General features: G+C 40.3%; 1 protein-coding gene across 1 annotated transcript in view; it reads left to right on the forward strand.

Moving 5' to 3' along the window:
- Positions 1-10,554: 10,554 nt before the first annotated feature.
- Positions 10,555-25,410, forward strand: part of ZDBF2 (zinc finger DBF-type containing 2) — a 154,580-nt gene continuing 139,724 nt past the window's right edge. Inside the window, 5 exon segments of the mRNA XM_030323765.2 lie at positions 10,555-10,602; positions 15,007-15,059; positions 16,039-16,116; positions 17,283-17,388; positions 22,851-22,978. Coding sequence (XP_030179625.2) covers positions 17,329-17,388; positions 22,851-22,978 — 188 coding nt within the window. The 5' untranslated portion in view covers positions 10,555-10,602; positions 15,007-15,059; positions 16,039-16,116; positions 17,283-17,328.

The following is a 25,410-nucleotide window of genomic DNA, read 5'->3' on the forward strand; positions in this document are numbered from 1 at the left end:
GCAGAGAGAGAGACAGGGAGAGAATCCCAAGCAGGCTCAGCTCTGTCAGTGCAGAAGTGGATGTGGGGCTCCAACCCAGGAACTGTGGGTCATGACCTGAGCTGATACCAACCATTGGAGGCTTTACCAACTGAGCTATGCAGGCGCCCCTGTTCATTCTTAATGTCATTTTTAATAAAACATTATGCTGAGAACTCCTTTTGCTTTATCTTACAATCTTCGTTGTTTTTGTGTTTGTTTGTTTGTTTCTGGGTACTTTTTGATTTGTTTTGATTTCCTCTTTGGTTAATGTGTTTGTTCTGGGGCCTGGTGTAAATCTACACGTTTGGGAATTTTCCAAAATTCTCCCGCTAGTGAATTTTGCCTTCATACCACTATGCCCATAAAAGAACTTAATACGATTCCAGAGCCAAGACTCTAGCCTACCGGACGCTCTTGGAGGCACTCTATGTGGTATGTTAGGAGACGCTGTATTGCGGAGGCTTCGTGAGTGGCTGTGCAAGTGCCAAAGAGCACTCAGCCCTTTGAGCTCTCCAATTTTAGTCTGGGAAATCATGGCAACACCTGATAAAAGAACACAGTTCAGTAGTCATCACGCAGTAAGTGTGTCAACAACCAATGTGCCCTTTAGGCAGTGACCATGGCTGCTTGCTTTAGCGGATGTGTCCAAACAGTTGAAAGAGATGTTGTCTCTTTCTTGTGTGTAACGTCGTTGCTGCCTGCACCAATTGTTCTAATAATGTACCGTGGACTTGTTTTGAGGAGAAATCATAAGAGACATGGACATAAAGTGATTGCCGTGAATGAAAATATTTTCATTACACTCACCAACGTCCCTTAGAAACAGATGGCAGGCTGGCTGGAAAGGCCACTGGGGAAGGAGTTTGCATGATTAGCAGAGAGAGGGGGTAGGGAGACTGCAGGCAGGAGCATTAATGGAGATTTTCTCGGGAAGGAATGCTAAACAAGGTAAGCAAGGCGTACAAGCTATTATTGGAGAGTTGCAGAGTTTTTGTGGACTCCGGGCTATAGGATGGTCTCCAGTTGTCTGGTACTTTGCCCAGTAGTGATTAGGGCAGGAATTGAGTCCTGGGCTGTTGAGGTGGCTTGAAAGGGTGTTGGGGATGTGGAGTCAGGGACTGGTTCACTTGCATATCAAAGCTTTGCTAGTAGGCAATTTGTTATTGCTTGGAATTAGTTAATCCAGGGTGGGTGGTTTCCCTGGGTCTAATACCTCCTAATTCCACATACCTAAGAAAATATAGTTATAAAATATTTATTCATTGGGGAGCCTGGCTCAGTCGGTTGAGTGTTGGACTCCTATTTTCAGCTCAGGTCATGATATTGTGATTCATGAGTTAGAGCCCCACATTGGGCTCCAGGCTGACAGTTCAGAGCCTGCTTGGGATTCTCTCTCTCTCTGCCCCTCACTTGCTCATTCTCTTTCTCTTTCTCAAAATAAATAAATAGACTTAAACTATACTCATTTTGAGAGAGCAATAGAGCACGCACATGGACACATTCAGGGGAGGAGCAGAGAGAGACAGAGAGAGACAGAGAGAGAGAATCCCAGGCAGGCTCCTCGATGTGAGTGCAGAGCCTGGCATGGGGCTCGATCTCATGAAGCGTGAGATCACGACCTAAGCCAAAATCAAGAGCCAGACGCTTAACCACCAAGCCACCCAGGTGCCCTGAGAAAACATAGTTACTACTATTGGCCCTGTGATGCTCAGGCATCTCAAGGTGTTTTGGTGGAACTGTGCAGATATGTTAGCCTTAGATGCATATCTTCTATAGATCTGCTGTGCAACGTTGTGCTCAGAAACAAGAATACTACATTGTACACTAAGAATCTGTTAAGAGGGTATATCTCATGTTGAATGTTCTTACCACAATAAAATAAAATATTACAAAACAAGTATAATAGTAGGGAACTACATTACTGAAATATTTTAAGAGGCAAACAAGAAGAAAACACACCCATTAGTAAAATTAGCCTAACCTGGAAGTTGGTTCCCAGCCAGCCATGAAAATAAGTTAGGGATTTGTACCATACATACAGGTCAAAGAATCGTGATCCATGTTTCATAGATATAATGCCTCAAAACCTTGGGCAACATTAGATAAAGTCTTAGACGTCCGTTGATAGTTCTGTGTGACTTGATTTTGTCTATTGATGGCAGTGACTCTGGTTGAAAAGCCTGCAACTCCCAACGATGTGACCTATTCCCCAAAAGGGAATGAAAATAGGGTCACGTCTATGCTTTTGCCAAAGTGAGGTTGAAGGGAATGGTGCTTCTTGAGATTGATATATAGTCATGGGAAACCCCGGTGTGAGCAGGATTGAATGGGAATCCCATTTTCGTAGGGCAACACCAGGTACAGGTGACATTGATTTTTGTTATTAGGGCCATAAGAAAAGCCCAATCCTGAAGTACGTGGCTTCGGGCAAAATTGGGATCCTAAGCATAGTTTTTTTTTTTTTTTCGTGGACTTTTGTGTGCTGTATGAAGGCCAAACATCTCCGTTGGGATGGAGCAAAAATGCCAATAATGTTTAGCAGTGAGGGTTGGTACAAATCCTATCCAGAGGGCCCCCTAATTAGAACGGTTGTTTGAAATCTTAGGAGCTTGGTATAATGGAAGTATTGAAGCGAGTTGGACCTTTTCTCGGCTGCTTAACCTTCACTTATAGGCGATCTCGGAACTATGTCGGTGGGATATGCATGTAGAAGTAGGATGGTGGTTGGTTTATGGATCTCAAGCCCCACAATCGCAGGCAGTTAAACTCTGTGCTGCCATTCCTGTCGATTGTAAATATTGCTAGTATCAGAATGACTTTGGGGAAGACAGGTGCATGGTCTTTGGCTTTAAACGTATGGGTGGTAAGGTTGCTAGGCAAAGAATGAGTGGTTGTTGGCGGCTATGCAAAGTCTGATGATGAAGCAGATTTAGAAAGCTGGGTTGGGGTGCCTGGGTGGCTCAGTCGGCTGGGTGTCCGACTTCGGCTCAGGTCATGATCTTAGAATTGGGCTCTGTGTCGACAGCTGGAGCTTGCCTTGGATTCTGTGTCTCCCTCTCTGTGCTCTGCCCCCACTCGTTCTCTGTCTCTCTCTCTCTCAAAAATAAATAAATATAAAAAAAAAAAGAAAGTTGGGTTGGTGAAGTGAAGGGGTGTGGTGAGTGGATGGTAGTGGTCTAACTACCATTCTGACAGGAGCTAACAAGAATCAGCCGAGACGGGTAGCATGACACACAGAAAGGGCCAGTCTTGGGAACGGAAAATTAAACATGGAGTCTAGCTGTAGTTGAGGGTACATTTCAAGTGACAGCCTCAAAGATACATTTTTTTATGAGCCCCTATGAACCTTTTCTGTGTGCTTCACTTCCCTCCGTGAATGTTCTTCTCTGTCTAAGCAGATCCTACTCACCTCCCCAGGCCGAGCTCAAGTTTGTGCTTAACTACTTGCATTGGAGGGCGAATTTTGAGAGATACTGTCAAGATACGTGTTTCTGATCCTGTCGTTTATCTTACCGATCCCAGGTTTCCTAGCATTGCTTTGCAACCACGCAGCTTGTCACTTGGAGTTTGAAGGCAGGATAGGATATAGTAAGATCCTGGGTGAGGCACGTTGCTAGCTCGGGGGGGGGGGGGCGTGGGGCGTGGAAATAGACATTTGGTGGATGATCCTGTTGTAAACGATCCCGGGGAAGTTCAGGGTCAGGAGTTGGGGAGGATGGCATAAGTGTGGAGCGATGCAACTGGGTTGAGTCCAAGGGATAATTTTGAGTAAGAGCTTGAGCAGGAGGTGAGGTCACTTTTAGCAGTGAACTCCTGTGCCGGCAGGGGCGATGCCTCCTGCCGTGAGGCCCTCTCCAACAGCGAGCCAGAATTCTTTCCGAGAAGTCAGTAAGTCCTCCGTAGCCTGGCTCCTCTATTTTGCTGCCAGAAAGCCACGATACAGGGCTGTCAGGTGGCTGACGGTCTGCGCTCAGGCCTGCGGTGGTTTGAACTAAAATTGTTTAGGTGGGCCCAGGTTCAGAGGGCATCGGCCCCTTCAGATTTTGGAAAAAAAAAAAAAAGACTCCAGTTTTGACTCCAGTTTGCTTTTCACTGTACGGTCACCTAGAAGGGGCCCTGGAGTCCATTTAGTTGCAAACCGTGTACCTGGTGTTTCTGAGGATATCAGAATTCCTCTCTGGACCTTCCCCAAGTCCCCTGGTGGGGCTCCTGCTCCAGAGCCCGTCATCAAAACTTTCTTTCTCCACTGTCTAATGTCTGTTAGTTTAAATTTTTATTTCGCCACTATTTTAAGCAGAAAAAAATCCAGAAGACTCCTAAGCCATAACATGGTAAGTGCACAGCGACACTGTCACTCTCCCCCACCTTCTTCCTCCCTGTTTCTTACAACCTCCTTTGTGCCGTGATTGATTTTATTATTTCCTGAGTTGCATTTCAGAGTTTCTTTGTGGAAATATAATTATATATTCCTAGTTCTGCCTTTCTCGCACAAAATTCATTACATTTTGCTTTTTTGTCACCTAATGTATTCCAGAGCTCTTCCTAAATAATATTTGAGTGTCATCTATTAGTTTTTAAAAATGGGGTCTACGGAATTCATATTAGCCTCTAAAATCATCCTTATGGCAACTATATATAAATGGAAGAATTCTATAGTGTTGCAAGTTGACCAGTGAAAACAATTGAGGTGGGGGGAGGCAGGGGAGTTTAAATAGAGGGAAAGGCTCAAGAATATAGTTCTCATATTGATGATTTCATCATATAAAAGCCAACAGTAATTATTTTTTTAAAAGTTAAAGCTCCAGAGGGCATAAACTTTGAAATGAATTAAAAAAAATTTTTTTTGTCTTTAGTTGGAGATAGTATTTTTTTTTTAATTTTTTAAATGTTTATTTATTTTTGAGACAGAGAGAGACAGAGCATGAATGGGGGAGGGTCAGAGAGAGGGAGACACAGAATCCTAAACAGGCTCCAGGCTCTGAGCTGTCAGCACAGAGCCCGACGCGGGGCTCGAACTCACGGACCATGAGATCATGACCTGAGCCAAAGTCGGCCGCTTAACTGACTGAGCCACCCAGGCGCCCCTGAATTTTGAATTAAAGGAAGGAACAAGTGAGGGTGCCTGGGGGGCTCAGTCAGTTGAGCGTCTGACTTCTGCTCAGGTCACTATCTCGCGGGTCATGGGTTTGAGCCTGCGTGGGGCTCGCTGCTGTCTGCACAGAGCCTGCTTGGGATACTCTGTCCCCTGCCCCTACCCTGCTTGTGCTCTCTCTCTCTCTCTCAAAAAGGAAGGGGGCGCATGGGTGGCTCAGTTGGTCGAGTGTCCTATTCTTGGTTTCTGCTCAGGTCATGATCTCACGGTTCAGTTACTGAGTTGGAGTCCTGTGTTTGGCGTTTTCTCTGTTTCCCTCTCCCTCTGTCTCTCTCTCTGTCTCAAAATAAATAACGTAAAAGAAAAAAAGAAAAGAAAAGAAGGAACAAGTGTGTGGTTAGTCCTGATTATCACCAGAAGTTAGGGGCATTATCTTTCAGGATTATAAATTGTGCTTTTCTGATAGCAAGAAAAAAAACAAGGTAAAGAAACAACGTGCTAGTAGAAACAAAAGAGGGGAAGGAGTGAAAGAAAAAAGAGAAAGAGTAGACTATGGTAAGAATTGGTAAGGAATTATTAGAAAAAAAAAACTATAGCAAGGATGCCCTATTTGATGTCTTTGTATAAGACGTATTATGGGTGAGGGGCGCCTGGGTGGCTCAGTCTGTTAACCATCCTACTTGGGCTCAGGTCATGATCTCACAGTTTGTGAATTTGAGCCCAGCATAGGCAGTTTGTCAGCACAGAGCCTGCTTCGGATCCTCTGTCTCCTTCTTTCTCTGCTCCTCCCTCGTTCATGCTATTTCTCTCAAAAATAAGGAGACCTTAAATTTTTTTTTTCAAAAAAAGATGTATCACAGAGGTATCCACATAATGTAAAAGTGGGAAGGAGTTGGCTTGACTGGATTAAAGGAAGAACAGAATGGGAAGACTGTGACAAAGAAGTTAGATCTCATTGCACAGAAGTTTAAATCAACGGGGGAACATGTTATGATATTAGAGTTTTTATGATATTAGTCGCTGGTCCTGCTGCCACTCCTTTGTCCACATCTACTCCAGACAGATAGGAGCAACTACTAAAAAACTTTTTCTTGTCTTTAGTTCTGGCGGATCATTTGTATGTTTCGTTAAAAATAGGCTCATAGTGCTCTGTAGCGCTTTGCTGACTTCAGTCATTTTTAAGTTCTCGTGTGATAGATGAGGGTTAAACTCATTTGCAGAGTTCTCTCCCAGCTCTCTTCTCCCCACACTGACATCCATCACGTTTTCTGTGTGTCCACCATATACCTTTGCCACTTTAAACTATAGACTTTAACTTGCCTTCCTTTTCCAAGAACCTATTTGTTCCTTGTTCCAACTATCACCCATACCCTCTGTCTTTTGAGTGACATTTTTATCAAAGATGGGGACTATCTTACAGAGAGGAATCAAGAACAAGACAAAATGCATGGAGATATCTGTGATCATTCTCATTAAATTTAAAATTTTGATTTGGATGGGGCATATGAGTGAATTCTTTTCTATAAACATGACATTATACTCTTTATATACTTCTAAAGTTTATTTATTTATTTTTGAGACAGAGACACAGAGAGAGAGCGAGAGCAAGCGAGCTCTCACACATGCTGGGAAGGGGCAGAAAGAGAGAGGGAGAACGAGGATCCCAAGCAGGCTCTGCACTGACAGCGGGCTCAAACTCACAAACTGTGAGGTCATGACCAGAGTTGAAATCAAGAGTCAGACGCTTAACTGACTGAGTTTCCCAGGTCCTCCCTATACTGTTTATAAAAATGCCAGGGTAGGGGCACCTGACTGGCCCGGTTGGTAGACCATGCGACTCTTCATCTTAGGGTCGTGAGTTCAAGCCCCACATTGGGCATGGAGCCTACTTTAAAAAAAAAAAAAAAAAGAAGCCTGGCTAATGGGTAAAATCTTCATGATAACTTCGCCTGATTATGAATAGGTATATGTACACTAATAGAATTTTAGGGAAAAATAAACTCTAAACTGATAGAATCTAAATTCTTTTATGATTCAGGAATGAGATCTCTACTTTCCCTTTTTCCTTCAGACATTAGCCTAATGTTAGCTTAAACAGCTTACAAAACATCAGCATTATCAGAATGATTTCTGGACATAAAATAGCAGTTTTTATTCTTCCTTTGAAGAAAGAATGTGAAATAACACATACGTAGGATCTTTTTCTCCCTGGGGAGGGAACATACAAACCCAACCTTGATACTTAGTGTCCTTTAAAGAAATATTAGTGAATGAGTTTAGCTCTATAATGGATTAATAAAGGATTGTGGGGGATCTGAAAAAGTTTAAAGCTTAACCTTACAGATAATTAAGCTCTGCCAAAAAAAGTACCCATTGCCACTAACAGAAATGTAGTCTGGAAGGACTACTAACTGGATGCAGGATGAAACTTCTTTTAATTTATATGATAGGGGCGCCAGGGTGGCTCATTTGGTTGAGTGCCTGACTCTTGATTTTGGCTCAGGTCATGATCCCAGGGTTCTAAGATTGGGCCTTTTGTGGGGGCTCTGCACTAGCATGGAACCTGCTTATGATTCTCTGTCTCTCTCCCTCTGCCCCACTCGTGCACAGTCTCTCTCTCTCTCTAAAAATAAGAAAAAAAATTTTATATGATAGTATCATGTTGAAAAAAATGCTATCAACTAAACTAAAACACGTTGATTTTTTGGTAATTTAGTGTTTTATTTCATACTTCGTGAAATAACCCTTTCAGACTTAGATTTATTATGTGTCAATCTTGTGTGTGCATATAAAGGGAGATATAAGTAAAATTGGTTAAGGGGTTCCAAAATTTCTTTGCATTCAAAACCCACCTTTTCTTTTTTTTTTTTTTTTAATTTTTTTTTCAACGTTTATTTATTTTTGGGACAGAGAGAGACAGAGCATGAATGGGGGAGGGGCAGAGAGAGAGGGAGACACAGAATCGGAAACAGGCTCCAGGCTCTGAGCGGTCAGCCCAGAGCCCGACGCGGGGCTCGAACTCCCGGACCGGGAGATCGTGACCTGGCTGAAGGTCGCACGCTTAACCGACTGCGCCACCCAGGCGCCCCAAAAACCCACCTTTTCTAAAACACTTTTTGTATCAGTTGTTGATGGCTGTGGTTTTCCATACAGTATTGTCTTCTGGGCCACCAAAAGTGTTGGAGATGTATCGACTCCTAAGAGTGCCCTACTACTGAATCTAGGGTTTTTTTTTTTTTTTTTTTTCCTCAAGTCGCTGATTCTATTCCGAAGGCTTCCAGGCTGGCATTGTCTGATCTAACCAGAAGAGGTCAATGGTAGTTTCCCGGTAACACATAGGATTCGTTTTACTTCTTCAACGATTTTTTTTTGACTCAAACTTAGAGGGGTTGTAATTGACAAACCATACCATCAGAAATAATATCTAAGTAATTTCAGTGTGTGTGTGTGTGTGTGTGTGTGTGTGTGTGGTGTTAGGCTTATTTAACTGTTATTTGTAGGTTTCCAAAACGCATGAAGAACTAATGTTCTTGGTAAGGAACTCGGGGTTTCTCAGAAGTCTAAGCTCTTTTAGCCAGTCCCATCTCTTTTTTATATGCTGTTAATTTCCTCCTTTAAGGGTTGTGGGTTTTATTAAACAATGCACTTAACTCAGTTGAAATAAGGACAATGTGAAAAGCCACATTCAATTTTCTATATGTGGAGGTGCTGACATCCAGGTTAATACAGCTACCTGGCCAGTAATATTAAGAGACCAGTTTGTAAAATGCATCTTGATTTCTGAGATGTTGAAGTGTGAAAAATGTGTGTCTTCGCATCTGTGAAATGCATTATGTCATGGTGGCTGGGTTTAATGTATAATGGGTTTTCTTTCACCATTTCCAAGGTTGGGATGTACCTTAAAAGCTTGCCTTAAAAAAAATCAGTATACATATATATATATTTTTGGTGTGTTAAAAAAATCTAAATAGCTGCAATAGCCCAGGTTTAAAGTCGGAGAAAGATGTAGGGGGCGAGGCAAGAGCTAAGTAATACACAAGAATGGAAACTGTGGAAGCAAAAGCAATGGTGAATTTAAAAAAAGGGACAAAGTCACAAGCTTATTAAAAAAATGTAATGACAATGACAACAATAGCCAAAGAACAAGGTAGCTCATTCTAAGATTATTTTTACCTAAAACATAAGCTCTTTAATCGGAGGCTCTCTCCACTTTAGGGATGCTCATTTTCCTTATCACAGATTTTAATGATATATTCAGTATTGTGATTGATTCTGGTTTGTGTCCCCCTCATTACAGTCAGCTGTTTTTGCACACCACCATATTCGCAGTGGGTGGTACAGAATACCATTGAATGACTGAGGGGATTTCGGTTAATATTCGTAACCCTTTCATGTGCAGGGGAGGTCTTTGAATACCTACCCTCCTTAAGCCTCAGTTGTCTCTTTTGTCAACTGGGAATAATAGGATTCCTAGTAAGATCCTCTAAAGAGTTGCTTTGAGGATGAAATGCAAGAGTACATATATAAACCTTAAACACAGTGCCTAGCACAAGTAAGCGCTCATTAAACAGGAGCTTTTGTTTGCTGCAGCTCACTGCGGCAAACACACACGAACCGGCGCAAACGCCGAGCCCTCTCAGCGGAATTTTTCTTTTCGAGGTTCGTCTGTTGCTGGGAATTGACAAGCAATTTCCCTCTGGGCCCTCAAATGCTAAAACCTTCGTGTCTATTCTCGCGTCCTAACTCCGCTGTGAGCCCAGTCATTTTGGGTTAGAACAGGTTTGATTTTACAAGCTCCGGAGTGGGGCCCTGACCCCGGTGGAAGTGTTCGCTTTAAAAGATCTGCGGGAGGGGAGGGTTGGGGCGGGAGGAAGGGGGCTCCAGCGCCGGGGGGCGGGGTGGGCAGGGGGCGGTGCGCGGCTCCTGCGTCAGAAGGGGCCCTGTTTTCGCACCTTCCCTGACGTCAAGCTCAGTCAGGGACTGCAGCGGCTACGTTCCCGGTGGATGTCTACGGGGCTGAGTCGTGACTCGGGGCCGGGTCTGCGAGTGACGCTCGCACCTTCGCTCCTCGTCTCACACCGGCGGGAGAGTCCAGGGGGCTCCATCTGTCTGGCTCCGCGGGCTGCGGGCGGCAGGCAGCGGGCGGCCGCGGCGCCCTGGACGGCCCGGGGGGTCCGGGCACCGCCATGGAACCAGAATAGGAAGGGAGCGCGCCCACCGGTCCTCGGCCTGCGCCCAAGCCCGGGAGGAATCCGGGAGGCCTCCGCGGAGGTGAGAACCGCGCCGCAGAGCACCGCGGCGGCGGCGGCGGCGGCGGCGGCGCGGGCGGGCGGGCGGCCGAGCCGAGCCGAGGCGGCGCGCAGCCGGGGCGACGCCCGCGGGCTCCGTGCGCGCGGCCGGGTGGGGCCTGCTCGCCTCGCGCCCCGGGCCCTTCTTCCTCCCGAGGGACGGCCGGACCGCTCGCCCGGCTCCTGCACCCGGCCTCGCAGGTCCTTCTCGCTTCTCCCGTCCCAGTCCCTTCTGCCCGTCCTGCGGGGAGCGGGGCCGGCGTCTCCGGCCCGATCGAGGTGGCTGGGGCGTGGGGTGGAGGGGGGGCAGGCTGCCCTGCGCTTCTGTCGGGGGCCCTGGGTCGGAGGGGCCCGCGGACGCGGCCTGGGGCTGGGAGGTGGAGAGGGGGCGGCTCGCGGAGGTCGGATTTGGGGCTTTGTACCCGCGGGGACTTGTAGGGGCACCTGTGGGGCCGAGATCCGAAGCCACCTGTCCACAAATCCCCTTCCCCCATTGCCCTGCGCTGTGTCCAGCTGTCCCCAGACCTAGGCCCTTATCAGCCTTTGGCGATTGGGATTTATTTTGGAAGCGTTAGATTTTTGTGTTAACGATCGTTTTACTATCGTCGTGCAACAGTTGTGTAAATCTGCTCAGATTACGCCGTCGTTATTACGTGCTCTTTAGAAGGCCCTTTGCAGCTCCTAACGTTATCCGACGCGATGATTTTGGCAGCGCGGGGAAGAAATGCATAACGAGATGCTGGCTGTTAAACGTCTTTAATCCCCAGAATAGAATTATATTTAATTTGTTTGACAGCAATTATATACTATCAGGAAAAAAGTAAATAAACCCACTGAAAAAGCCCTTAGCAATCTTATCATCAAGGGAGTCAGTATTAACAATTTGGGGTACGTAAGTGCATATTCGTGTTACATAAAGGGGAATGCTAATGTAGTCGCTTTGCTTTTTTTTTAGTGCGTTGTGGTCATTTCTGTATCAGTGCGTAAACGTTTTTCTGCTGCCTTCTTAACGTGCACTGATTTGGACCCAGAGCCTGGAAGGCAAGAATTTTCTTCTTCTCCCTGCACTTTGGCCAGTGGCCAACGTTAGTAAAGAAAGTGGTTAGAGATTTGATAAAGTATCACCGCAATGGCCAAGGTATTGGATAGAAATAAGCTGAATTCAGGGTAACAGCCATCTTCTGTATAGTATTGTTTGTTTGGCTTAATAATGTGATGCAGTTTTTTTCAGATTGCAGTTTTCACCCATTAGTGAATTGTGAAATTAATTTTGTGGGTCGTAACTAGCACTTACAAAAAACAAAAGAGGATAGCATAGTAAATACCAGAATGCATTACAGGTAATGAGGATATTTTGTAAGCTTTGTTTTAACTGCGTGTGTGTGTGGGCCAGTGCGTGGGTGGGGTGCATGCGCGTGAGGGCGCGTACATGTGTGATTGCGTGTGTGTGTGCGGGGTTGTGATATAAAATGTATTGCTTCCTCTGTGCTACGCTAATTAAGTTTGAAAATCACTAATCCAAGGTACTGTCAGCACTCATCTCAGAATGGGAGCAATGATGCAATTAAGCTAAACGTTAGTTTTACTCTTTTCTTTGGAATATGTGACAGTGTTTATTGCAACAAATTAGATCCCTAATTATTTGTTTTCACTTAATATTAAAACAATCAATTAGCATTCCTGAAAATACAGAGAGGAAGCATTTTATGGAAGTTAAGAGGTTAAGAGCATAAACTGCTCAGATTGACCTACAGTCAAATCCCAGCTACAGTGGTTATTGGTGTGTGACCTGGAACAAGATACTGCTGCTTTCTAAACCTCAGTTTCCTGATTTGTAAAGTGGGAGTTAACCGGGACACCAATTTCATAAGGGTGTTTGCTATTCAGATGGGATGATGCATATGAAACTGTTGACATAGTGCCTAGCCCAGATTGACTATTCACTAAAAGTTAGCTATTATTATTTTATTAAGACTGAATGGAGGATAATGCTTGTCACCAGAGGAAAGGCAGCATAAGCATAAGGTGGATAATCCAAACAAATGGGAAGTTGAAAATTAATGTTGTAAAGAAAGGGACACTGAATTAATAAGATGGTTTTTTATTTCATTTAGCCATTGTTTTGTGACTGCTCCCCCGTTGTTTTCCTGTTGCTAGACAGATAATTTGGGTGATCTTACTCAATAAACCAAATGCCTTTCTATTGTCTTTTTATGTTTAATATTAAGTTGGTGTCTGTCTTGTGTGGCAGTTGAAAAATATTTCCCATAGGGATTCTGGATTTTGTTAGCTCTTATTTCAAAATACCGTGGTTTGGGAAACACGCACTACAACTCTGAACTCATTGCAACGATGTGTTTATCTCTGCAGCAGGTCCAGATCTCAGGTGTGCAAGAAATAGTCCCAAAAGAAAAATAGATGCAGTTTGAGACATATGTGCTGAAGTCACCTCAGGCAGTCTCAGAGATCTTTGTTCACTGCCTCAGATTGGTTTATGCTCTTTTAAGTGTTTCATAAACCAAAGAAATAGAGTCTGGGCATTGTCCTTTTTTAGAGCATTATTATTTTTATGAAAAATAATTTGAATGCTTTGCACTAAAAAAAAAAAAGGCCATTGCAAGAGTACTTAATTGGGTGTGACAACTGTAAAAGTTTGGGGGAAATCTTAAACGTTAATCAAATGCTGCTCTCAGTTTTAGAAATGTCTTTAAGTTCTTGTTCTGTTTGAAAGGAAACCAAAGTGGAAACTTGTTGATGGTAAATTAGGGTGTGGTTTATGAAAATATGAAAAAAAATATGACTTGAACTCTAGCTGTCCTAGCCACAAAAATCTCAATGAAACAAAAAGCTTAACTTGACCTTAAATGAAACATGTATACACTCATATTTCTGAAGTTAGACAAAATACTAATTTATGTGTGTATCTATTTTTAAAATTCTCCTAATTTTTAAATAGCTAATTCACCGGCTGCTGGGTCTTGTCAGATAAGACAGCTTTTGTTTTACACTGATATGCAGTCATTAAAAATTCGGTTTTGGAATTATATATCATATCATATAGGAGTGCTCATCATATATGGTTAAGTGAGAGTCAGCAGGCTATATAGAATAGACTATAGTACCATACCATTTTTGTAAACACATGTTTAGAACAAAGAATATATGATAAATATTAATGGTGGGTAGTGGGATTATGACTGATTTTAGTGGTCTTTATTTTTATATTGGCCATGGTATGTTTTATTTTCATAATAAAAATTAATAAAAGTAATATTTGAAGAAAAAAATTCTGTGTGTTGTCCTAATTTGCAAGCATAAATGAGACTAAATCTTTGCTCTAAGGGATGCGGATTCTTTGATTTGGATAATTGGGTGTTAACTAATTCTCTAATATCCTAGAAAATGGTGCCGCATAGTTTAACTTACCCTGTGAAAAGCTCCTTTGAATAGGGAGAACCACTGTCCAGAATTTTCTTAAAGCTCCCCTGCTATACTGCTTTCCAAAAAACCCCAAAACAAACAAACAACAACAAAAACAAACCCCACACTGTCCTGAATATGTGTCTAAATTCTTAAGTTTTCTTTTAACTACGATCATGTTGAAGCTGAATCTACGTTTCTTGCTTTATTGCCCCTTAAATTTTTAAATGAAGTCTTGGCTCCAGCTTTAACTTGTCAGTTTACTGTCTCTAAAGGTACTTTTGCTTTCTTACTTTGTACTTTTGCTTTTTTGTTACTTGGAACATCTTTTCCTGATCTTTATTTAAGTACACCCTACCCATTTTCCAATGTCCAGTTAAAAAGCTATATCCATTGTGACATTTTGGCACTTACTGTTTGTGCTTAGGCATTTCTCAGATACCACCTGGTATTTTTACATTCGTTTTCTAGTGCCATTTTAAACTTCTTGAGAGCAAGAAAGCTTGTCTATTTCTATCCTTTAAAGCTTCCAGCATCTGCACAGGGTAGGTGCTAAGTATTTATTCTTTGATTATACAGTGCTGTCACAGCCTCTTTTGAACCAAATTGTTGGAGTTTTTTGTTAACCAATGATCCTGGGTAAGGGTCATCAACACTTTGCCAACAACAATGTGGAAGAATAAACAAGATTGATAATTTGGCCTAATTGTCAGTTGATAGGCGATAAAGAATTGACAGTGTTTTTCACCAAAAGTAACATAAGAACCGAGTTGTGTGGTTCGTCCAGGATCCACACTTAATTCCATCTAAATATTTCTTTCAAAGATTTCCTATAAAGCTCATATGGGTTTATAGCATCGTGTTCTTACCCTTACCAGAGATCCAGTTTATTTTCCAGCTGCTGTTCCTGGAACCCAAAGATCTGAAACACTCGATGGTGGGTTATATGGGTGGGCCGTGACAATTGCTCTGTCCCAGAGCATCTTAGGAGGTCATGTGGGAGTCTATGAGTCACAGTATGTAAAGTGCTTTGTGTTAAAGAGTTAGTATTTTTTTCTCCCATTGAAACATAATTGGGTTACTTTTCAAACTTACCTATGACTTGGGGATAGTTACTTGGCCTGTGGTAGACACTTAGGGGGCTGATCTTTTTTTTTTTTTTTTTTCAATTGTTTTAATTTACAGATGTTTTCCAGGACTAATGCAACTGATGAAATACCTGCCCTTTTCTGTTCAAGGTAAGTGACTTGTTACTTTATGAAAATACCAGGTACCAGTAGAATTCAGAATTGGAATATAAAGACCCATTCAGTCATGAAAAGTAATATAATCCCAGGCCCCAAAGAATGATCCCTTTGGTAAGTAAGAATTTTATTAGTATGTAAAAATGATGACTTATGTTACTGCTTCAGCCTGCCTCAGAATCACCTTAGAGCATTTTAAATATGCATAATAGGCATGTGCCTGGCTCCCCACCAGGCGGTTTTGATTTAGTCAGTTTTTGAGGTGGGGTTCCTAGCATGCAGAGTTTGAAAAGTGCCAATCAGGTGCTTCAGAGTCATGGCGGCTCACTGTCTCAGTGGCATGTATGTGACATGAGATGACAGAAATGTAGATAATCATGGCATGGGAATTAAAGGCTGTATGTGTCAAGATCAAAAAAATTATAAAGAATTTCAATTTTGTGTGTGTGTGTGTGTGTGTGTGTGTGTGTGACATTAGACTAATACTTTCATTTTGCCTTTCATTCAATGATTGTTTTAAATACATTTCGAATTTTTTTTTTTACATTTATTTATTTTTGAGAGACAGAGAAAGATAAAGCACAAGTTGGGGAGGGGGCAGAGAGAGAGAGAGGGAGACACAGAATCCGAAGCAGGCTCCAGGCTCTGAGCTGTCAGCACAGAGCCCGATGCGGGGCTTGAACTCAAATTGTGAGATCATGACCTGAGCTGAAGTCAGATGCTTAACCTACTGACCCACCCAGGTGCCCCCGTTTTAAATATATTTTGAATAAAGCACTAGAAAATTTGTTATTTTATGATTTTCAAAGTTCAGGTTTAGGCCCTAGGGTTCTCTCAGCTTGAAAATTGGCTATATCTATACACACAGCTTAAAGCTTATTTCATTTTGTTGCTTCAGGTTAATAAATGAAGTAAAATAATGGAAAAAGACCAAATTTTAAATAAGTCATTTTTTATATATTCTCTATTTCAGAGGCTGGTTTAATTGATTTATTTTCCCTGTAAGTGTGGAAGCCAGAAAGTCAAAGTTTGTCGTAATAAAAAGTAACAGGTGAGTGCATGTTACAATAGCATTTTTGATTTAATAAAGTTCTTCTGTTCTCATGGATTTCAGGCTTGACTTCATTTCTAAATATTGATTTTAATGAGTAAACTTTTTGTATTGCAGGATCATCTTATCAGAAATATTCTACACATTATAGGATCGTTCTGTTACATATTCAACAGACAAGAATGTTTAAAATAATTCGAATTAAAACTTGATGAAATTATTCTTAAAATTCTGTTTTTATCTTAACAAAACAGCAAAACCTTAAAATTGTATTGAATTATTATTTAAAATAATCATCAACTGTAAACACTTTGTGTCAGTGAGTAAATAGTTGTGTATCAGAATTACTTGGGAAATGAAAAAATTCTGAATTCTAGGCTGTCTCAGTCCTACTAAATCAGAATTTTGGGGAGTGATTGTGCTATTAATACAGCCTGGGTTGGGAAACCACTGCAGTATGTAATGTTGAAGGATGATAGTTTCAAGGCGGTAGAAACTTGGAGACTTTATTTGTAGAGAGATCTCATTGCACCAACTGGAAGAAATTCCTCATATTTATTTGGTTTATGTAGTTGTCAGGAGAGAAGTGTCTTGTGTTTCAGACCCAAATTAGTTATTTTGATTTTTAGTAATTCTGTCAGGTAATTTATCTTAAAATCTGCACCTTTGTGGATTAAGCAGAAAATACATGCATCTTTACTCTCGTGACGGAAGTAGATGTTAGGTATAACAATGAGAATTCATGTAACGTCAGATTTTATGTAGGAACACAATGGGAAAATTACTGAGCCTCATTCGCATATAGTGAATATACTATAACAACAACATAGAGGTAGGAATTTGTCTTTACGGATTGAGTACTGAACCAATTCCTAATAACCGTAACAAGTTATCAGAAAATTGATAAAAAATTGAGTCCAGTCTCCACCTATCAACAACACACCCCTTTTTTGGAAGGTGCACAACTCTCCCCCTCTCCTCCAGGCTCACTGATCGACTCAGTAGCTTTTGGCAGACCTATCTAATTTCATAATTATTCAAAATAAGGGTGCATCGTACTCAAGAATGAATTTCTGTTCTCTGATATTACCAAGGGTATTTTCCTCAGGGTAGTAAGGACTTAACTGTTTGTTTGTTTTTTTCTTCCCGTTTTTTCTTTTTTCCAGTTGGAGTATTCCCGGACAGTAGCCACTTGACTTTGGGTTATTCAGCATGCAGAACAGACAGGGGTACTGCAGCTATTGCTGTGTGCGCTATAATAACCTGGAGCAGGTGAGAGGATCCTGTTAATAAACAGTTATACCTCAAAGGACCTAGTCATGCATTTTATTAAACTCATTTATTCACCCGAACAGATTGTTGTGAATCTTCTAATTGGTAGACACCATTTAAAGTTCTCAGGATATAGCCAGGGACAAATCCACATCCCTTTTGTAGTATAGTAAGACAGAAAATAGATAATCATATAAACTTAATACATGATAAGTCAGATTGTGATAAATGTTATGAGGAAAATAAAATAGAGAAGGGAGTGCACTTTCAGGTGGGGCTGCCAGATAAGGTTAAGGAGTGACATTTGAGTTGAGATTTGAATGAAGTTTGGGATCCAGGCTGCCTTATATCTGGGGGAAGAATTTCTAGGTAGAGGGAGGAGAGAGTAAAGACAGAGACCCCAAGGTAGAGGGGTGGTTGGCGTGCTGGTTAAAAGCCAGGAGCCGATGAGGCCAGAGTGCTGGTAAGGTGGAGGGCTGGTGTGAAGTGATAGGTGAAGAATCTAGAGAATTAGATGCTGTAAGACATTGTAGAATAAGGTAAGGACTTAGAAGATTATGCTTCCATGCGCAAATGTTTTAAATGTTGCTATAGTTTAGATTTTTTCCCCTCCTCTTGTTGCTTGTGTTTTTGGGGTTGTAAAAGATTGCTGGGTCCAAGGTCATGAACAGTTACGCCCTGTATTTTCCTCTAAGAATTTTGTAGTTTTTGTTCTTACATTTAGGTCTCTGATTCATTTTCAGTTAATTTTTTTATATGTTGTGATTTTAATTCCCTCCTAGAAGCCCTGTCTCCAAATACAGTCACATTGGAAGTTAGAACTTCAACATAGGAGTTTGGGGCCTGGGGGACACAATTCAGTCTGTAGCAATTAATATTGATTGAGTTTTAGCTATTAAGCCAATTTTATATCCCTGGGCTAAATCCCGCTTGGTCATGGTGCTTAGTCCTTCTGTATGTTCCTGGATTTGGCTTGCCAGTATTTTGTTGAGGATTTTTGCGTCTATATTCGTAAGAAATATTGTCTGTAGCTTTCTTTTCTTGTGATGTTTTTGGTTTCAGAACTCGGGTGATGCTGGCTTCAGAGAATGAATTGAGTAGTGTCCCTTTCTTTTTGTTGGAAGAGTTTGGGAAGAATTGTGTATGGACGTTTTGAAATCAGTATTCATAGTAATAGTAGCTGTAGGTCTTCTGACCAGAATTGTTCACTTGGAAGAGCCTCAAGGTTTTCTTCAGGGTCTGAGCTGTGGAATTGTGTCATAGGTGAAGGAGTAATATAAGGAAGCTCTGGTCCTGTTAGTCTATAGTATTCTGTCTTAAGTGATATCTAAGACAAGTTTGTCCTACGTAAAAATTCTGCTGTTCAGTGGCATTTGTTTTGTTTAGTTATCAACAGTCGTCATTTAAATTCATACTAAGGAAAAGTTATTACGATTTCCACATCTCTGCCTTTTAACAGAAAAAAACTTTCTACTGCTGGTTATAAACACGAGGCAGCAGATAATAAATCTCAAAGCTGTCTTTAGTGTTTCTGTCATGATCGATAAAATGATGTCATCACTTGACTTGGACGATTACTTGTTGAACTTTTGATATTACTAAAACATTGAATCTTTAACTACAAGTTCTATTCAGTAAGCATTCAGTATAACTTTTTGCCAAAGGTTTAAAATAATTTTTAGACATTTAGATACTCATGTACTAAGCAGGCACTTAAAAAGACTGTTAAAGGGGTACCTGGGTGGCTCAGTTGGTTAAGTGAAGGACTCTTGGTTTCGGCTCAGGTCATGATCTCATGGTTTATGGGATGGAGCCCCATGTTGCGCTCTGTGCTGACATCACAGAGCCTGCTTGGGATGCTCTCTCTGTCTGCCCCTCCCCTGCTTGCTTGTGCATGTGCTCTCTCTCTCTCAAATAAGACTTAAAAAAAGACCCTGTTGATGACAGCTGAAGTAATTTGCACTAAGTACAAAGTCTTAAATAAATAGATAAATTTCATGGCTTTGGAGAACTCTAAAGGCAGTGGAGAAATAGAGGACCCAGATGTAGCTGAAGATTCAACAGAAACAGTGGAAACCCAAAGAAAGAAAACAACTACCAATTTAGTATTCGATGCTTAATAAATATATCCTTGAAAAAAAAGGTGAAATAGAAATATTTTCAGAAAACAAAAATTAAGGGAATTTACTGGCAACAGACCCTGACTGAAGGAAATACTAAAAAGGGTTCTTCAGACAGAAGGAAAATGATTTCAATTGGAAGCTTAGAGATACGGGAAGTCAGGAAGATCAGTGGAAAGGTAGCAGGTGATTTAAATGAATGCTATCTTGTGGCATTGACAACGATGACATATAAACTGGAAGGAAAGTAAATCGAGTTAATTCCTTGCTTAAGAAGAGAGTAAAAGTAGCAAGTGATTTTAGCAAGTGTTTGTAGGTCAGGGTTGCTTGTGATAATCTGTTCCCACTAACAGACTAGAAAAAGAGCCTGGCCTATAACTACCTACCAACTTAACAGAAGTGGAGAACTTGGAATAATAAAAAGTGGTCCACAAGAAGGAAAGAAAGAAGAGACATAGGGACATCGCATAGGCAGGAGTAATGAAAACAGTTTTAAAAATAAAAACAAAGATTAAATCCAAATGCATCAGTACTCTATTAAGTAATAGACTTGATGCTTGAATTAAACTATTCAATATTTTATCAGAGGTTCTAGCAAGGGAAATAAAGAGAAATTAAAATGATACATATTAGATAAAAAGAAACAAACCTGTGATTGTACCTTGCACAAAGTGTGATTGTAGATGTAGAAAACCTGAAGATATCTAGGTAAACTATTAGAATTGATAAGTGAGTTTAATAAGCTTGTTGGGCAACATAAAAGGAAATTGTATTTTTATATCCAACAGCATACAGAAAATGAGATCTAAAAAAGGTATTTAATAATAGCATCAAAGAACATGAACTCCTTAGGAATAAATATAACAAAATATATATAAGGTTTTTATGTAGAAAACCATAAACACTGAGAGAAATATAAGAAAAATTAAATAATTGGTGTGATATACCAATCGGAAAAATCAATATTGTAACCATGTCAGTTTTCCCCAAACATATATATTGATTTAATGAAATTCCAAACAAAATTCCAGGAAAGTTTTTTTTTAAGAATGTATTTTTAAGTAGTCTCCACACCCAACAAGGGGCTTGAACTCTCAACCCCGAGATCAAGAGTCACATATTCCACCAACTAAGTGAGCCAGGCACCCCTGGAAGAGTTGTTTGTAATGAAAATTAAGCCAGTTCTAAAAATATGTATGCACATGCAGAAGGCTAGGAAAAACCAGGATAATCTTATAGAAGAACAAAGTCAGGAGACTTCGTGTACCAGGTATCAAAATTTATTACTAAACTACAATCATTAAATTTTTTTTTTTAACATTTATTTATTTTTGAGACAGAGAGAGACAGAGCATGAACAGGGGAGGGGCAGAGAGAGAGGGAGACACAGAATGTGAAGCAGGCTCCAGGCTCTGAGCTGTCAGCACAGAGCCTGACGCGGGGCTCGAACTCACGGACCATGAGATCATGACCTGAGCCGAAGTCGGACGCTTAACTGACCAAGCCACCCAGGCGCCCCTAAACTACAGTCATTAAGACAGCGATGCAAAGTTAGAAAGACCATGGAAGGAAACCCAAAACTCTAGAAACAGACACATACACGGATATTTGATTTGTGACAAATACGGCCCTAAAGAATGGTGAGGACAGGACTTTCTTCCATAAATGGTACTGAGTCAATTGGATATCCATATGGAGAAGAAATGAAACTCTATTACTAAATCATCCTGGATACAAATGCCAATTTCAAGTAGATTGTAGATGTACATATTACAGGTAAAAACAACAAGACTTCTAGAAATAAACAGAAAATCTTTATGATTCTGAGTTAGGGAGGGATATCCTAAACTAGTAACAAAAAGCACTGAAAAAGAAAAAAATTGGTAAATGGACTGCAGTAAAGTTAAGAAACAATGGGAGATGATTAAGAAGGTGGAGAGGTGTCCTGTAACTATTGCTGGGAAAGCTGTGGATTTACTGTGCATGTGTGTGTGCGCTCACAAAAATAAACTTTATGAACCCTCTGCCCCCAAAAGAAAAAGTGAAAAGATAAGCCATTGAAAGAAGGATGATATTTGAAACACATATAATTGAACAAAGAGTTCATGTTGAGAATAAATAATTTTACACTTCGTTAAAAAAAAAAGAGCATGCATTTGGAAGACAGGAAGAGACTTGAACAGACATATCATGAAGGAAGATATCCAGGTCACCACTAAAAATGAAAAGCTATCACAAAAATTGCAAAGTAAAGCAACAGTGATAACATTAAACCCGTTCTACAGTAGCTAAAATTAAAGAGACAATGGCAAGTGTTGATGAGGAAATGGAGGGCTGGAAACCATGACACATTGCTGATGAGGGTACAGATCGGTATAGCCGCTTTGGAAGACATCAGTGCAGAGCCTGATGTGGGCTTGATCCCGTGGTGAGATCATGACCTGAGCTGAAATCAAGAGCCAGATGCTTAACTGATTGAGCCACCCAGACACCCCAAGAGAGTGATTCAACTCTCTTCTCTTTTTTAATAGATTTTTATTATGAAGATATTTGCTTGGGAAAAATACAAGAATTTATTTTTTATTAAAAAACATTTTTTTTAATGTTTATTATTTGAGAAAGAGAGAGCAAACAGGGGAGGGGCAAAGAGAAGAGGGAGACACAGAATTGGAAGCAGGCTCCAGGCTCTGAGCTGCCAGCATAGAGCTCGACGCGGGGCTTGAACCCACAGACTGCGAGATCATGACCTGAGCTGAAGCTGGCCACCCAACCAAGCTACCCAGGCGCCCCAAAAAATAAGAATTTATAAGAAAAAATTTAAAATTACCTCTAAGTGTACCTCACAGATGTTAATGATTTTAAAATTTTGGTTTATTTTCTTCCATTAACTTGTCTATACCTTTTAAAACTATAGTTTCAGGTAAAAGCATACATGTGATTTTTGCATCTTCCATTTTTCTTCTAATATGTAACATTCCTCTATGTTATTTAAAATTCTTTGTATTACTTTAGGTAGCTGTACAGTATTACATCTTAGGGTATAATTTAAATATTTTACTGTTAGACATTTTGGAGATTTCCCATTTTTTGTTGTTAAGCTTTTTTTTTGCAAAAATCATCCACATTTAAGATGATTTCCTTAGGACAGATTTAGAGAAATGTAATTATGATATTGAAGGGAAAGGTCCTTGTATGATTTTTAGATGCATATTTTAGAATTGCTCTATAGAATGTTCATGTCAATTTATACTTCTACCAGGAGTATATAAACGAATCCATTTGTGAAACTCACTACTAATGAGTATTACTTGTGTAAAACTATTCAGTTTTTTTTTTTAATAGCATATGTCCAGTGCTCAGCACAGATACTTGACTACACAGAATCGACAGCGGATGGGTACCACTAGTTTGATGGAACGTTTCTTGCAGGATGTACTCCGGCACCACCCATATCATTCTCAAGAAAGCAGGTAAAGTAGCTGAGTGGGACCATATTAGTCCGCAGTTACTGTATGTTACAGTAGATGGTTGTGTTAACTTTCTAGTACTTCTTAAAGTAAATCTTTTAATTAAGGAATATACAGTGAGATTTTTATCTAGTAACTTCTCTTTGTAATTCTTTAAAAATTTTCCCCAGCTTAAATAAGCAATTTCACTGTAAAAGATATGGACTACACCATACTTCTCTCTAAATAAATGTCTTAGGCCAATAAATAATTCTATATCACTAAGGCGTTCTATTAAGGATGTCATAGGAGTAAGCTGGGGAAAAGGTGGGGGCAAAAATAGCTTTTAATTTTTTGTAACGTGTGTTTATTTTTGAGGGAGAAAGTAAAAGTGAGAGTGAGAGAAACTGAGCACAAGCAGGGGAGGGGCAGAGAGGGAAGGAGATACAGAATCTGAAGCAGGCTCCAGGCTCTGAGCTGTCAGCATGGAGCCTGATGTGGGGCTCGAACCTACGAACCGAACTGTGAGATCATGACCTGAGCCGAAGTTGGATGCTTAACTGACTGAGCCACCCAGGCGGCCCAATGCTTACTTTCAAAAGATTAGTAACAGACAACGTGGTGACAGTAATGGAGAGTAAGGGTGGTCTAAGTAAAAACTAAGTCTGTTCCACATTAATTGAACTATTTGCTAACTCAATAGAAGAGACCTCAAATAGAATTGGCTTTTTAATGATCTGTCAGTATCTTGAGAGCTTGTATCAATTTTGATTGAAATTTTAATAAAAATAAATTTTTTGGTAACATTTAAGAGTTAAAGGAAAACATTGGTAGAAGATTGGACTAAATAGTGTGGTGAGTTTGCAGCTACAGCTGTATGAGAAAGCAAAATAGATTATTAGCACATCTGTGCAGGATTAATTGTTGAGATAGTGACCAGCAGTTTCTAGAAAAAGGGTAAACTTGAATGCTTTGCAGATCACAACCTGGAATTTAGCGAATGATGGGAAGTTTAAATGGGGACATTTTTTAAAAATGTTATTTTTTAGCCGTTGGAAAGATGATCTTGTGGTGAGTATAAATTTCCAGTTTATAGCTTGTATAAGCAGTGCTTCAACACACATATTTGTACATGCAGCTATTTTTGTGGTGTGCATTTCTAGAACTTGAACTTCTGGGCTAAAGTTTCTGGACCTTAAAAAATACATAATTTTTTTTATTATTTAACCTTTCGTTTTGGAGTTATTTCAGGCTTACAAAAAAGTGCAAAACTGGTACAAGGAATTCTTGTATAACTTTCACCTGACTTCTTCAGATGTTAAATCTAAAATAGTCACATCACAGTGATCAAATCCATGGAATTACATCGGTGCTATACTATTTGTAGACAAAATCTTACTCAGATTTTGTCAGTTATCTTTCTAATGTCCTTTATTTTGGGACCAGGATTCAGTCCAGGAGCACATATGGCATTTAGTTGTTCCTTCTCCTTAGACTCCCTGAATCATGAACAGTTGCTTAGTCTTTTGCTTTCAAGACTTGGACACTGCTGGCCACTTATTTTGTATGATGTCCCTACACTGGGGTATGCCTGACATTTTCTCATGATTAAACTTAGGTTATGCGTGTGGGAGAAGAACAAATTATAGTTGATGTGCCCTTCTCAACGTATCCAGAGACCCATGATGTTGCCATGTCTCATGGCTGGTGATGTTAACTTGGATCACTTAATTTTAAGATGGCTTCTCTACTGTAATGTTCCTGTTTTCCCCATTATAATTAATGACAAGGACTTTGAGACTATGTAAATAAATATCCTGTTTCTCATTGTACTTCCACTCGCTTGTGTTAAACATTGATTGATGATTCTTCCCTGAAACAGTTATTACATGTATTAATCAGAATTCTACCTTTATAAAGAAGGGCTTTCTGGTTGTCTCACTTATTTATTGAGTTATCTGTTTATATCATTATAAACTCATGGATATGTCTTTTGTGGGTTTTAATCCTTTACTATTTATTTTGTTGCTCCAGGTGTGTGTGTGTGTGTGTGTGTGTGTGTGTGTGTAAATTTAAAAATCTTGAGACACTTCCTAGAAGGCTATGCCAATTTATATGCAATTTATATTATATACATATTCATAGTAGTCTATGAGAAAGCTCATTTCTTATCACTCTTGCCAACACTGGGATTAGCAACTTTTACCCCCCTAACATAACAGGCCAAAACCATGTGTCCCTTAATTAGCCTTTATTTACTTACGAATAAAATAGATCATCTCTCTATATATGTTTACTAGCCATATGTTTATTTTATGAATTGTTTGTAGATTTGCCTGTTTTTCTATTGAGTTATTTGTATATTTTGGATTTGGATGCAATATTTATAGATAATAGTCCTTTGTATCTTAAATAGGTTGATTATTTTCTCAAAATCTGTCCAGTGTCTTTCATCT

Source organism: Lynx canadensis, chromosome C1 (assembly GCF_007474595.2).
Source record: "Lynx canadensis isolate LIC74 chromosome C1, mLynCan4.pri.v2, whole genome shotgun sequence".
NCBI classification, from domain to species: Eukaryota; Metazoa; Chordata; class Mammalia; order Carnivora; family Felidae; genus Lynx; species Lynx canadensis.